This window comes from Helianthus annuus, chromosome 11 (assembly GCF_002127325.2).
Source record: "Helianthus annuus cultivar XRQ/B chromosome 11, HanXRQr2.0-SUNRISE, whole genome shotgun sequence".
NCBI lineage: Eukaryota > Viridiplantae > Streptophyta > Magnoliopsida > Asterales > Asteraceae > Helianthus > Helianthus annuus.
The window spans coordinates 76521466-76533654 of record NC_035443.2 but is presented as its reverse complement, the minus strand read 5'-3'; the positions used below and the strand labels follow the sequence as shown (position 1 = coordinate 76533654).

The following is a 12189-nucleotide window of genomic DNA, read 5'->3' as shown; positions in this document are numbered from 1 at the left end:
ATATATAGGTAGAGGATCCTGTAAAAAGTGCCCAAAGTGTGAGAAGCGTGAGAAGTGTATTATAACACTATATATAGTACTATATAACACCATATAAACACCGTATAACAATATGTAACACCATATAATACCATATAACACTATGTAACACTATATAACATTATATAACAAATATAACACTATAGTTTGTCTGATAGCATGTCTATGATAGATGTATAGTGTTATACTTGTTATATAATGTTATATAGTGTTACATAGTGTTATATGGTATTATATGGTGTTACATATTGTTATACGGTGTTTATATGGTGTCATATAGTATTATATATAGTGTTATAATACACTTCTTACACTTCTCACACTTTAGGCCCTTTTTACACTATCCTTACCCTATATATATATATATATATATATATATACTAGTCGTTTACCCGCACGATGCGGCGGGAAACATATCACTTAGGTTGGTAAGTTTAGGGCTATGTACAGGGCTGTTCGGTTTTGAGCCATAACCAAAACCAAATTCGCAATGCAAAGGAAAAAACACAACACTTGTTGGTAATTCTAAGGGTGTGCATGAGAAGGTTCAGTTCAGTTGGGTCATAACTAATATTTAAATTTTCGGTTAAGGTACTTCAAAACCGGTCATGGGGATTTAAAGAGTTCTAAAAAATGTAAACAAACCGAACTGCGTCAAGCCAACAAAGGCACAACCATAAGCTCAAAACTAATCAAACCAATCCGCCTATAATTTCTGATCTATATTTAACATTCAAAGGTATATACAACAAAATTCTAAAATTAAATTTTCTTATGCTAAGTGTTTACTTGCGACAGTCGTGTATTGAAGAACCAAAACAAAATAGTGGGGTCCCTTTTTGCTAACATGAAAATCTGGCCAACATCTATAATGACTGTAACCGTTCTTGTTAGCCGATATCTTAATTATATCAGAAGCGGTTTCTATGGGTTGAGTCTTAACTAATTGTGTCCGGACCCTTGAGGGTTGGCTCACCTGCCTGACACGTTTAAAAAACAAGTCATGTTCAGGTTAGGTCGTAAATAAACAAGTTAATCCACCATATTGTTTAAAATAGAGTAAGTATATACATATAAGCAAGTGGTGTCCCTTTCAACTCGAGACCTAGGCGATGTCTAAAAGTATGAAAAGTTACAAAATATGTTTAAGTAAAGTTACAAAATATGTTTAAGCTCTAAATACACTGTGTAAACATAAAAATTGACATTTTATAACCCAATTTACTTATTGCATACTATAAGTAACCCCAAAATATATCAACCGAAAAGTCAATTTTCTTAAGTTAGTTCTTTCAACAACAGAATCTGAGCAAGTGGTAATGACCAAATCCACCACCTAATTTGGGTCATCATCTGATGATGAGCAAGGGGTAATGACCTTCTGACCAAATCCACCACCTAATTTGGTGGCAAAGCCTGCATAAACTAACAAAAGAAGATAAGATAAAGCTCTAATAGCTGATGAAGCTTATCTTGGATGGTGGAAAAGCCCACATATTCTAGTGGAGCTTATCTTGGAGATCAATGAAGTTTTTATAGCTCGCCTTTTCGAATTAGGATGGTATGTTAACCAATTTATTTCATATTAACTTTCACTCCAGATATAAGCTTCATTTGGCATAAAAATCAATATAAATATCATTCTTTTCCTAAACTTGAAGCCTAAGCTAGCAGCATCACTAAAATGTTGAGCCCATCACACGTGAAGCCAAAGGTTCAAAATATGAGCAACATTAGTAATAATTAACAGTTACCCAATTGGCCAGGACTTCAATTATGTATAAAATTAAATATAATAATTGGTTCAAAACTGCCAAACCACAAAAACTTCAAACCAGTCGGTTTCGTTTGTCATTTTCTAAAACCATAGTTAGCGGCCCGACCAAGAATTTTCATCAAAACTGTCCTAACTGGGCATTGAACACCCCTAACTTATAGCCTAGTCACAGTATTTTGCCAAATGCATGAACTAAATACCTTGGAGTACTTCAATCTGTTATGAAACTGAGCTGGCATCAGTGCCAATGACCAAGCGGATCTGTTGTATCGGGTATCAATATGTGTTTCTATCTGTCAAAGTTTAAGAAATAAACATAGAAGAGAGTAAGAAAAAGATAGATCAGTTCTTGTCACAAATATTTGAGGAACTAAACACCTAGTGACACCCGCCCTTCGCTCCGAGGGCGGGCCAAAAATTATTGAAAAAATTAAATGGAAAGCCAGACGCAATCGTAACAGGGAACTTATGTACATGAGAAGTTCAACAAGAAACCCGTCAACATGTGAATAAACACCTTGGTTTAAAAAAGCAGGAAGCGCACAAACGCGATGAGGTCTAAAACCGATTTTTAAAAAGCGAAGCGCAAAAGCGGTGAGCTTTTCGTACGCAAAGCGAAAAGTGATTATATAATTTATTTTATATATCCCATAAGTGTTTAGCATCCAATACCTATGATTTAGCTATAATTAAGCTTTATATATGTTTTAAAATGAACAAAAAAACATAAATGTACAGCATAAAAAGCCTGTTGTACAAGACTCAGAAGCATAGTAACACCCCATGTACAAACAGCGTGCGCCTCAGCTGCGCCTTAGGTCGATTTTCACCCTAAAAAGCGCGCCTCAGCTGCGCTTCTTGTACATCGTGCACCTCATGTCACACAAGGCCATCGCCTTGTACAACAGGCTTTGCACTTAAGCGCACTTAAGGCGCGCTTTTTTAAACCAAGATAAACACTTGTTCTCTCTCTCTCTCTCTCTCTCTCTCTCTATTTCTATGCAATGTGTGTTTGTTCAATCGACGGGTTCGTTCAAGAAGTGATATTATATTAAGGTTTTTAAGAGAGGGAGATAGAGAACAAAGGAAGTGAAAGGGTTTGAATTTTGAAAGCACTCCAGTGCTTCCAGCTGCTCATAGCTGTAAGTTCTAATAATTTAATACGAAATGAAACAAAGGCTCAGTAGTAAAATTTGTAGTTTAAATTAAAACATACTTTGTTCGCTAATCAATGTGTCACTGTTTTGTGTTAAAGCTCAGTATCATCAGTAAGTTGTTTCCTAAATTCTGGACTCCCGAAGTCACTATCAGTCACAAGAAGCTGAGCTGATGTCACATCCAGCTGCAAACACAATACTAAGCATCTCATTTCAACAAAGATATAAAAGAAGTGATGAAGCAAATACGAACAAATTGACTGACATCTACAAAAAATGACGAAAACAGCAAATTTGCCTATGAACGGGTCATCTTTTTACACTACAAAAAACAAAATTGATGTCTCGAATCTCGAAAGCTTCATAAAGTTTCGGTTTTTTGGTTTCAAAGTCGGTTTCCATCGAACTCATGTAAGTTGACAAGAAACAAATGTACCATAACAAACAGAAGAGACTTTACTTTCGTTGTAAATGTTGTTATATAAATATAAATAAACTCACCAGCTGAACTATAAAAAAGGCGGTGAGGAGTAAAAGACCAGGGCGTTCAACAAACAACCAGCTTCGCGATCTTGTAACGAAAATGAGTGCCTGGCTGATGATGCTGACTTGGAGATAAAGAGCTGATATAAGCTCAAATTCTTCGTCTCTGATCGATTTCACACCAAATTTCTACTAAAAATGAACAATAAGTTATATGGTTAATTACAACTCAACGATACACATGTTTTGACCCATTTACATATGCATGGGTCGATTTGGGGAATCTTTTATTTAAAGGAGTCAAACAGGTCAACCTGGGCCATTTTGACCATCTCCTGTCATTCCGCATATATGCTTTCACTCTTGTAGTTTCCTCACAATCTCGTATTTGTGTTCTGCATTCGATTAGTAGCAAGCAAAAGTTTCAGCATTTAATTACTAATATATTTGTCTGACAAAGACTGACCGCTTTGTTGATTCGGACGACAACTGAGTAAGTGTACACGACCCGGTTGACCAGACTTGACTTGATTTTCTCAACCGTTCGGTTCGCCACTTCCACGGAACCGAATAGTCTGAGCCGAGCCATTGGCTCCCTGCGACCTCGATGGCGGTTTTTATGTCGGCACCGGATATAAATTCTAAAGCTCCGACAAAGAATGATCTACAATTTTTAAACCAAACAAAGGGATCTCGCACCAGACGGGATATGAACCTGTAGACAACTTGAGAAGTCTGAAATCAACCCTGTATCGTCACCATGAACCATCACCATCACCCCAATCTGTAAACAATACATTTATATTCAAAACTTAAACCATACAACTGATCATTTTTATCTAATCTATGAAAAAGGATCGGTTATCGTGGCTCAAACTTCATGTGCAGTTGCAGCTCCAATCTTCTTATCTATTTTTTAAGTATTCTGCACTTGTTGAATTATGAACTATCGAGTTATATTTAAGGTTGCTCGTATCTATGTTTACAATATAAGTATGTATGGCTTCTCCAAAACAAAAAACTCTTATGGACCACCACATCCAAAGTGAGTTTGTTATCTTCTGGTTTGTTTTACCCAAAATTATAGACCACGTATATGAGTTTAGTAAAACGAACATGATAACACTGAAATCCCTGTGTGGCCCTTTGTACACAAATAATAAGTATGTGGGTTCTTAAAAACCACTCAATCAAAGCACCATACAAAAGAGAATGCAGTTTTTTTTTTTGTTCTTCACCCCATGGAAAAAAAACAAAAAAATGGTGTGGTGGGTTTTTATCTGGGTTGTTTTGTTCAAGATCTCAAAGTGTTCATGATCTAAAAAAACAAAATGAAATAAATCATAAAAAAGGACTATGAAATTGAACGCTTACTATCTCCTTGAACAGAATCTCCAATGCAAAGAGCAAATCTGGGCAGAATAAAATAGAACAAAATTAGGGTTTGAAAGTTTAATGAAATTAAGAAAATATGAATGAACCAATGTTGTTGCCTAATGATGAACATCAAACATTAAACCTCAAAAAGTTGGTTTCACGGCTCGAACCCTAACCGCCGCCCTCACTGTCCATCTTCAGAGGTTCCACCACCGCAGCTTCGTCGCATACCTCTTCCTTGACACGACGATCGTCATCTCTAGAACCAGAGAAGGGACAAAGATAGAGTGTCGCAGAAACCAAGGAGGAGATGTGAGATCTGAAAGTGTATTCGTGGTTGGTTTTTGTTCAGATCTGAAAATGTTTAGGGCTTTTGAAATTCAAAAGGCCGCCCAAAAGATTTAAGGGTGTTTAAAAGCCACGAAATCCATTTTTGCATTAGAACATTGTACATCATTCGATCTTGGAGAAACCCTAGATCTCGAATCGCCATTGAGAGAGAGAGAGAGAGTGAGAGCAGAGGATGAGATCTAGAAACCCTAGTCACGTAATGGTGTCCGCGTGTTTGGTTTGTGTGAAAGGGTATAAGTGGAAAGAGAAGTTTTCTGGTGCTTAAAAGACTTGTACATTATGCTTTAGGGGTGTTTTAAGAAAATTCCAATGACCTTAAGAAGTCCTTTGGATATGTATATTATATATAGTATAGATAGTATAGATATATATATATATTTATATATATATATATATATATATATATATATATATATATATATATATATTTAGGAAAGTTCATTTGAGAAGAAAATTTAATTGAGAAGAAAAAGAAAAATTGGTACAATTGTAAAATCTTAAATAGTTTTTCACTTATCTCATTTATTATCATCTTTGACTAATTAGTTAGTCATAAAAACTATCATCCTTCACACTAATGTTTTTTGACCACACACATTAAAAGTTACCCTACACCTTTCGAAATTTACCCTACACACGTTGAAATTTATCATACACAACACGTAATTTATCATATACACATTGTAATTTATCCTACACTCTAAATTATTTTATTTTATTATTATTATTTTTTTAAATATATATTTTGAAGATAAGTTACAAATTTTAATGTAGTTAGCTATTAAAGAGGAATACTACTAATTAATGATTTTTGTAGGTTTACCATATTACCCTTATAGTAACATTAAATATTTATATTAAATAAAGAAAAATAAAGCATTCTTATTGGTTGAAATTTCTTCTTTTTCTTCTTACAAAAAGATTCTTCTCATTTGAACTCTCCATTATATATATATATATATATATATATATATATATATATGGTCATGATTTAGAGAAAATGGTAGAAAGTGTGAGAACGGTGAGAACGCTTATTGATCGTCCGATGAAAACAATCTATGAACTAGATTGGCGCAGTGGCATTTTAGTAAATAACACCAATTTTATTACGTGGACGCGCTTCATTAAGGGTAAAAAAGTAAAAAACCATTCCTCACATAGAACGCCATTGAAAAATAAAACGCTAATTTTATCACTGCGTACTTTTTTCAGTGTTTTTATTTAAGCTCTATGGCTACAAAAACGCCAAAAAATATGAAACGCCATTATATATAACGCCAAAGCTTACATCCGGATAAATGTTTATTACATATTTTGTTATAAAAATGACATCCCGCCTAAACTACCCGCCAAAAAATTCTATAAATAGAAATGTCTCACCACCTTCCGTTTATCACACCAAAAAAACATAAAAAAACACACAGTGGTTGCTAAAAAATTTACAACTCAATGTAAAATACCAAAAAATACAACGTCATCAAACATCTTTTCTTTGATCCTCAGTAATGTTCTGCATGAAGCTTCATTTAATGATTTGTTACGTGAGTGTAGTAAGATTTTGCTGCATGAGATGGACAAAATTGAAAACAGAGGGACTGATGACACCCATATGTCATACTGTCATCTTTGTTCTTGAAGAAGGTTTGGATGATAAGAAGAGACCTATACCAGTGTAAATGCTACTTTGGCCTCAATGATTATAATGAAGACCATAGGCAGATAGCATCCACCCACACGGGGTCGATATATGTCTCCAACATCCACAAAGACACTTGAACACATGAACAAAGAAAATAAACAACGCCAAACCCAAAACGTCATTTATTTGTCACATTTCTTGTAGTTTCAAAAGAAAAAAGAGACTGATGACACCGAAGATTTAAAATCATAAATTGCTTCTACTTTGTTTTTTTTTAATTTTCTTTATCTATTGTTTGTTTTGTAATGTCAGTTAATAAACAACAAAAGAATATTAATGCTATAATGAAAAATATAATAAAACGCCAAAATTAGCAAATACGTGTAAAACGCCATAATGCCATAAAAACGCCCCCAAAAAACTACCAAACTATAATAAAATTAATTTGAAAAACTAATATTATAAAAAAAGCGTGAAACAATGTGTAAAGAATATAAAACAAAAGAAGCCCAATAGTTATCTAACCGCCATTGGAAAAGAAAACGCCATAATTACAGCCGTCAAAAAGATTTGACGTGTTACACCATTAAAACAGTTGAGTCTGAAAGCAAAACACGGTAAACTGCAAAAAACAGTAAAATGAAACGACGCAAAACATAATTACTAACATTTATTATATTAAATTTATTTATCTTTTTCAAAACGCTATAATTACCTGTCATATGCGAGAAAAAAAGTCAATATAAAAGAAGACCATGAGAACCCAAGCTCAAACACGCCAAAAACTTAAAATGCCACATATTCTCCAAAACGCCAAAAAATTTAAAAATGGCTAAGGTTATTGCATGGAGGTTTGAAAGGAAAGAGAAACGATTCATCATAAAGTTCTCTGACAGAAAAAGGGTGAAGGTAAGGACAATAAAAGCCATGCTGGGAATGAATGAAAATGTTCAGAAGGATATCTTGGCCCTTGGGGTTCTAATAGACAACGATTGTGAAAAAACGAGAACTGTAATAAAAAGACTGGAGAGAAAGTTTCCTGCAGAAGATGATGAAGATGATGATGATATTGAAGATACTCATATACCAAAACTTAGCAGTTGGGTATTGCATGAGGAAGAAGGAACACTTGAAGTGACTTATAAAAACGGGGTGCAATATTCAAGGCCAATGGAAGAAATGTTGATGACAGGGTTGCTATCTATCATTGAACAACTCTGTGATTTAACACCTGCATACAATCCAAAATCCAAGGATGCAGTGATATTCAAGAATAGGCTGCAGCAAATAAGAGACGAGCTAATGGCGTTATACGCAAAAATGAAATTTGAGGATGAAGAATCTGAAGAAAGTGATCAACAAAGCGATGGGTACATCTCTGATGTAATCCCACCTACGGAAGACTATTAGTTTATTTTGATTTTCGTGTTATTGTAGTTTCATAAAATATTAATCTATGGTAATGAATCATTAACAAAAAGATACAAAACGCCAAAAATGACATGGAAAAAGCCATAACGCCAAAAAATTAACTATGTGAAACAAAAAGAATTAATTCAACGAGAAGAAATCTGAGAAAAAACAGTAAAACACCAAATAATTAATAATTCTACATAACACCAAAATTATCTTGCACGCAAAAAATAAAGAAGCATGTCAAACGCGAAAATCGTGAAAGGAGAAGAATACTAAACAGACAAAAAAACCCCTCGGACCCTAATCATGCCCCGCGCTGCATGTCCGGCCAGGATACGTTCTCCCCATTCTCACACTTTTTGCCGTTTTCTCCTGATCTCATTTATATATATATATATATATATATATATATATATATATATATATATAAAAGATTAGGTTCAAGAGTGAACACTAGTGTAGTTTGCGAACTAAGCGAACTAATCCTGGCCATACATGTGTGTAGATCAATGGCCAGGATTTGATGATGAAATACACTAGTGTATTTTATGATTTGATGATTAAATCCTAGCCATCCATGTGTGTAAATCAATGGACAATATTTGTTCACTCAGTTCGCAAATACATCAGTGTTGGAACTGGCTCATCGAACCCTAACTAGGATCTCTTAACCCTTGTGACAACTCGTACTTTAGACCTATCTTGTGTAACGTTCTGCAATTACGTGAACTTTATTAAATGAATGTTGTATGGTTATGTGCTTTGTGTAATTTGTGTGTATATGTTAACCAAGACCAAACCACACATCATGAACCGATTACCCTTGGGCCGAACCCCTCCCTCTCGGCTCACTATACTTGGACTCGGCCCATCACTCTTAAACGGGTATACATTCACGCATCCTTTAGGGTTTTGTTTTTTTCACAATTGGCTAAACACATTGACACACACAAACTGTAGAAACTCTCTCTCTCTCTCGGAACCGGATCACACACTCACCCTTCCAAGCTCTCGGCTCCGCTCTTGTTTACATATCGGTTAGTAATTCATGATTATGTATTTTGTCAATTATGTGGTATCATGTTGTTGATATGTGACCGGTCTTGTATGTATTGTATCCGAATGATTTTTGACTGATGTGAATTGCATGCTAGATAATGGTATAGACGCCATGAATTATGTGATAATAAGAACCGTTTGAGTATAGATAATATTCTTGTAATCGGCCTTGCACATGAATCGGATGTATATGAATTATGGATCAGCTGTTAAGTATTGTTAATAAATCAGATTGTGTGCATGATGATTTGAGAATGGATATATGTTAACAATTCGAGATATATGCTAATATGTTTTGGGGATTTGATGCATTGTTCATGTCGATTTGATTAGGGTTCATAGAGTTTATGTAAATATGTTGCTAAAGACTCTATTTGATCGATAATTGCCATATTTTGAAACTGTTAATTATCATGCTTGATCTGTTTCCGAAACTGTTGAACCTGTTTGCTGAAATCACGGATTAGATGTTATTATTTAAGGAATTCAGGAAACCGTTACACAGCTTGTTGCGACACAGATTGCGAGTCGAGACCGAGTTTGCGAGTCCCGTTGCGACTCGGAACCTCACACCCAGCAACACAAGCCGAAACCATGGTTGCGAGTCCCGTTGCGACTCGTAACCGGACCATGACGAACCGAGACCACCTGTTGCGACTCGTAACCAGCTGTTGCGACTCGAGATCGCTGGTTGCGACTCGAGACCACCTTTGCACGTACACTGTTTTGGGCTTTCACTGTCACGGGCCCAATCGTTTGGGCCAAATAATTGGACTTATGACTGTATGTTATTGGACTGCTTATCTGGTTGGGCCGATATGTTATTTGGTAGTATGTATTTGGGCCGAGATGTGCATTGTTGATTCGTTATATGTTGGGCCGGGTATTTATTGGGCTAGACATTTATATTGCACAAGATGGTTGGGCTCGCACAAGCTCAATGGCCCACCCATCCGAGACACACAAGTATGATTATGATATGCATTGACTGATAAACGTGCTATACGTGTTTGCTATGATTCATATGTGTTTACCATGATCCTTGCATGCTTGCAACGTGTTAACTTATGTGATACATACGTGCGATACTTGAACCAAACCTGACTTATGTGGTAACCCTGTTAGGACGTGGTTGACCACTGTTAGTTCAAGAACTCTCTTTCTCTCTTTGTGTATCTGCCGAGCAACCCAAGGTGAGTTCACACAGCCAAGGCATGGGGTTCCCAGGGTGGGAATGGGATTGAATGAAATATACGTACATACTTAGTTAACGGAACTTAATGATATGAGTCCTCAGGGTGAGGATGGTGAATGATAAGATACGGCTAGACTAGTATACCTACTTGAACAGATCTTCGCACACACGCCAAGGGTTGGCTGCGATAATTATGACTGATCTTCGCATACATGCCTCGGGAAGGCTGCGAACTAAACATATTAGAACTTCGCACACATGCCAAGGTGGCCAGCGATACAAATATACATAGTCTAGGATATTTGGGAGTATTAACCCAAATCTTCGCATACATGCCGAAAGGGCCCGCGATGGAAACCATTACTATATATGAACAATGAACGAACTAAAACAATGCATGATTAGATGAACGAACGCAATGCTAGCTATACCCTTTCTATTACCGAACTTACTTTCTGTGAACTCGCTCAACTAGTTGTTGACTCTCTGCTGCATGCCTTGCAGGACCTTAGGTACTTATTGGAGCTTGCACCGGGAGGAGCAGGTCATTGTGGGCAAAGGATCGTGAATGCTATTTCAACTCATATGATGATTCATACATTAATATTTATGTTTGAGTTACTTAAATGCTTCCGCTATACTTATATATAGTACACGTTCAATATGATTGGTGGTTAAGATCCTGGTCATGTCACGCTCCCAAGCGGTGATACTCCGCAGGTGGATTTTGGGGGTGTGACAGATTGGTATCAGAGCCATTGGTTATAGAGAACTTGGTTTTAATATGGGAAAACGTTTTTATTAAAACCAGACTATAACCAAAACAGTGCTCTCAACGATCCATAACGACGCTTCGCTCCACGTGCAAGACTCGACATCCTAGGTAATAAGGTTTATGTTTATTGCCTGTATGCTAAAACTGCTTAGAACTTTGCTCGCATTACTCTTAGATACACATGATACTATAGCATGAGAATCCCTACGTGCTTACACTTTTCTGTCATCGCCCTACTCGCGAACCACTCTCATTTACGTTACTTTTACTATGAAGATCATGTCTGGACGAATCAACATGACTCAAGCCCAGCTAGAGGCTCTCGTTCAAGCTCAAGTTGCTGCGGCACTTGCAGCTGCTCAAGTAGGTAGTATACCCTGTAGTCATAACTTACGCTAGGATCTTTAGATCCTACATTCCTAAGCTAGCCTTTGTATTTAAACTTTGCCCTATTCGTACACAATAGGTCAACCAGCGCAGCAAGTTTGCACCTTTAAGAACTTCATGGACTGTCGTCCAAGTACTTTCGGCGGCACAGAGGGGGCAGTGGGACTCCTCCACTAGTTTGAGAAGCTAGAGTCAGTCTTCGAAATGTGTGAATGCCCTGAGGCTCGCAGGGTGAAATACGCCACTGGCACGCTAGAAGGAATAGCACTAACTTGGTGGAACGCCCAAGTTCAGATCTTAGGGTTGGCAGCTGCTAACGCCACACCCTGGAACGACTTCAAGGAACTCATTAAGAGGGAATATTGCACGCGTGAAGATATTCACAAGCTGGAAGACGAGTTGTATAATCTGAAAATGGTTGGATCTGAGATCGAAGCATATACTAAACGGTCAAACGAGCTGGCCGTGCTGTGTCCAACTATGGTAGACCCTCCATACAAGCGCATCGAGATGTATCTCAAGGGATTGGCGCCA

General features: G+C 36.6%; 1 protein-coding gene across 12 annotated transcripts; it reads right to left on the bottom strand.

Moving 5' to 3' along the window:
- Positions 1 to 733: 733 nt before the first annotated feature.
- Positions 734 to 5389, bottom strand: LOC110889655 (plasma membrane ATPase-like). 12 transcript variants are annotated; one of them, XR_002563826.2, is made up of 8 exons: positions 4976 to 5389; positions 4831 to 4868; positions 3923 to 4240; positions 3771 to 3851; positions 3475 to 3645; positions 3033 to 3158; positions 2017 to 2109; positions 734 to 1019 (listed from the first exon to the last, which is right to left on the bottom strand). XR_002563826.2 is itself a non-coding variant. In XM_022137222.2 (6 exons), the coding sequence occupies exons 3-6, from the start codon at positions 3786 to 3788 to the stop codon at positions 978 to 980; spliced, it is 324 nt and encodes a 107-aa protein (XP_021992914.1). In that variant the 5' UTR covers positions 3789 to 4240; positions 4831 to 4868; positions 4976 to 5389; the 3' UTR covers positions 734 to 977. The 12 variants fall into 12 exon arrangements, 1 of the variants encoding a protein (XP_021992914.1); XR_002563825.2 differs by lacking the exon at positions 734 to 1019 and adding an exon at positions 1085 to 1455 and having other exon boundaries at positions 3033 to 3172; positions 3475 to 3648; XR_002563821.2 differs by lacking the exon at positions 734 to 1019 and adding an exon at positions 1085 to 1464 and having other exon boundaries at positions 3475 to 3648.
- Between the last annotated feature and the right edge of the window lie 6800 nt (positions 5390 to 12189).

Coding starts and splice junctions, on each gene's coding strand:
- LOC110889655 (XM_022137222.2), bottom strand. Junction 2,110..3,474: donor CCTTTTTTATAGTTCAGCTG/GTGAGTTTATTT, acceptor AAACTTTGACAG/ATAGAAACACATATTGATAC. Junction 1,020..2,016: donor ACAGATTGAAGTACTCCAAG/GTATTTAGTTCA, acceptor TAAACGTGTCAG/GCAGGTGAGCCAACCCTCAA.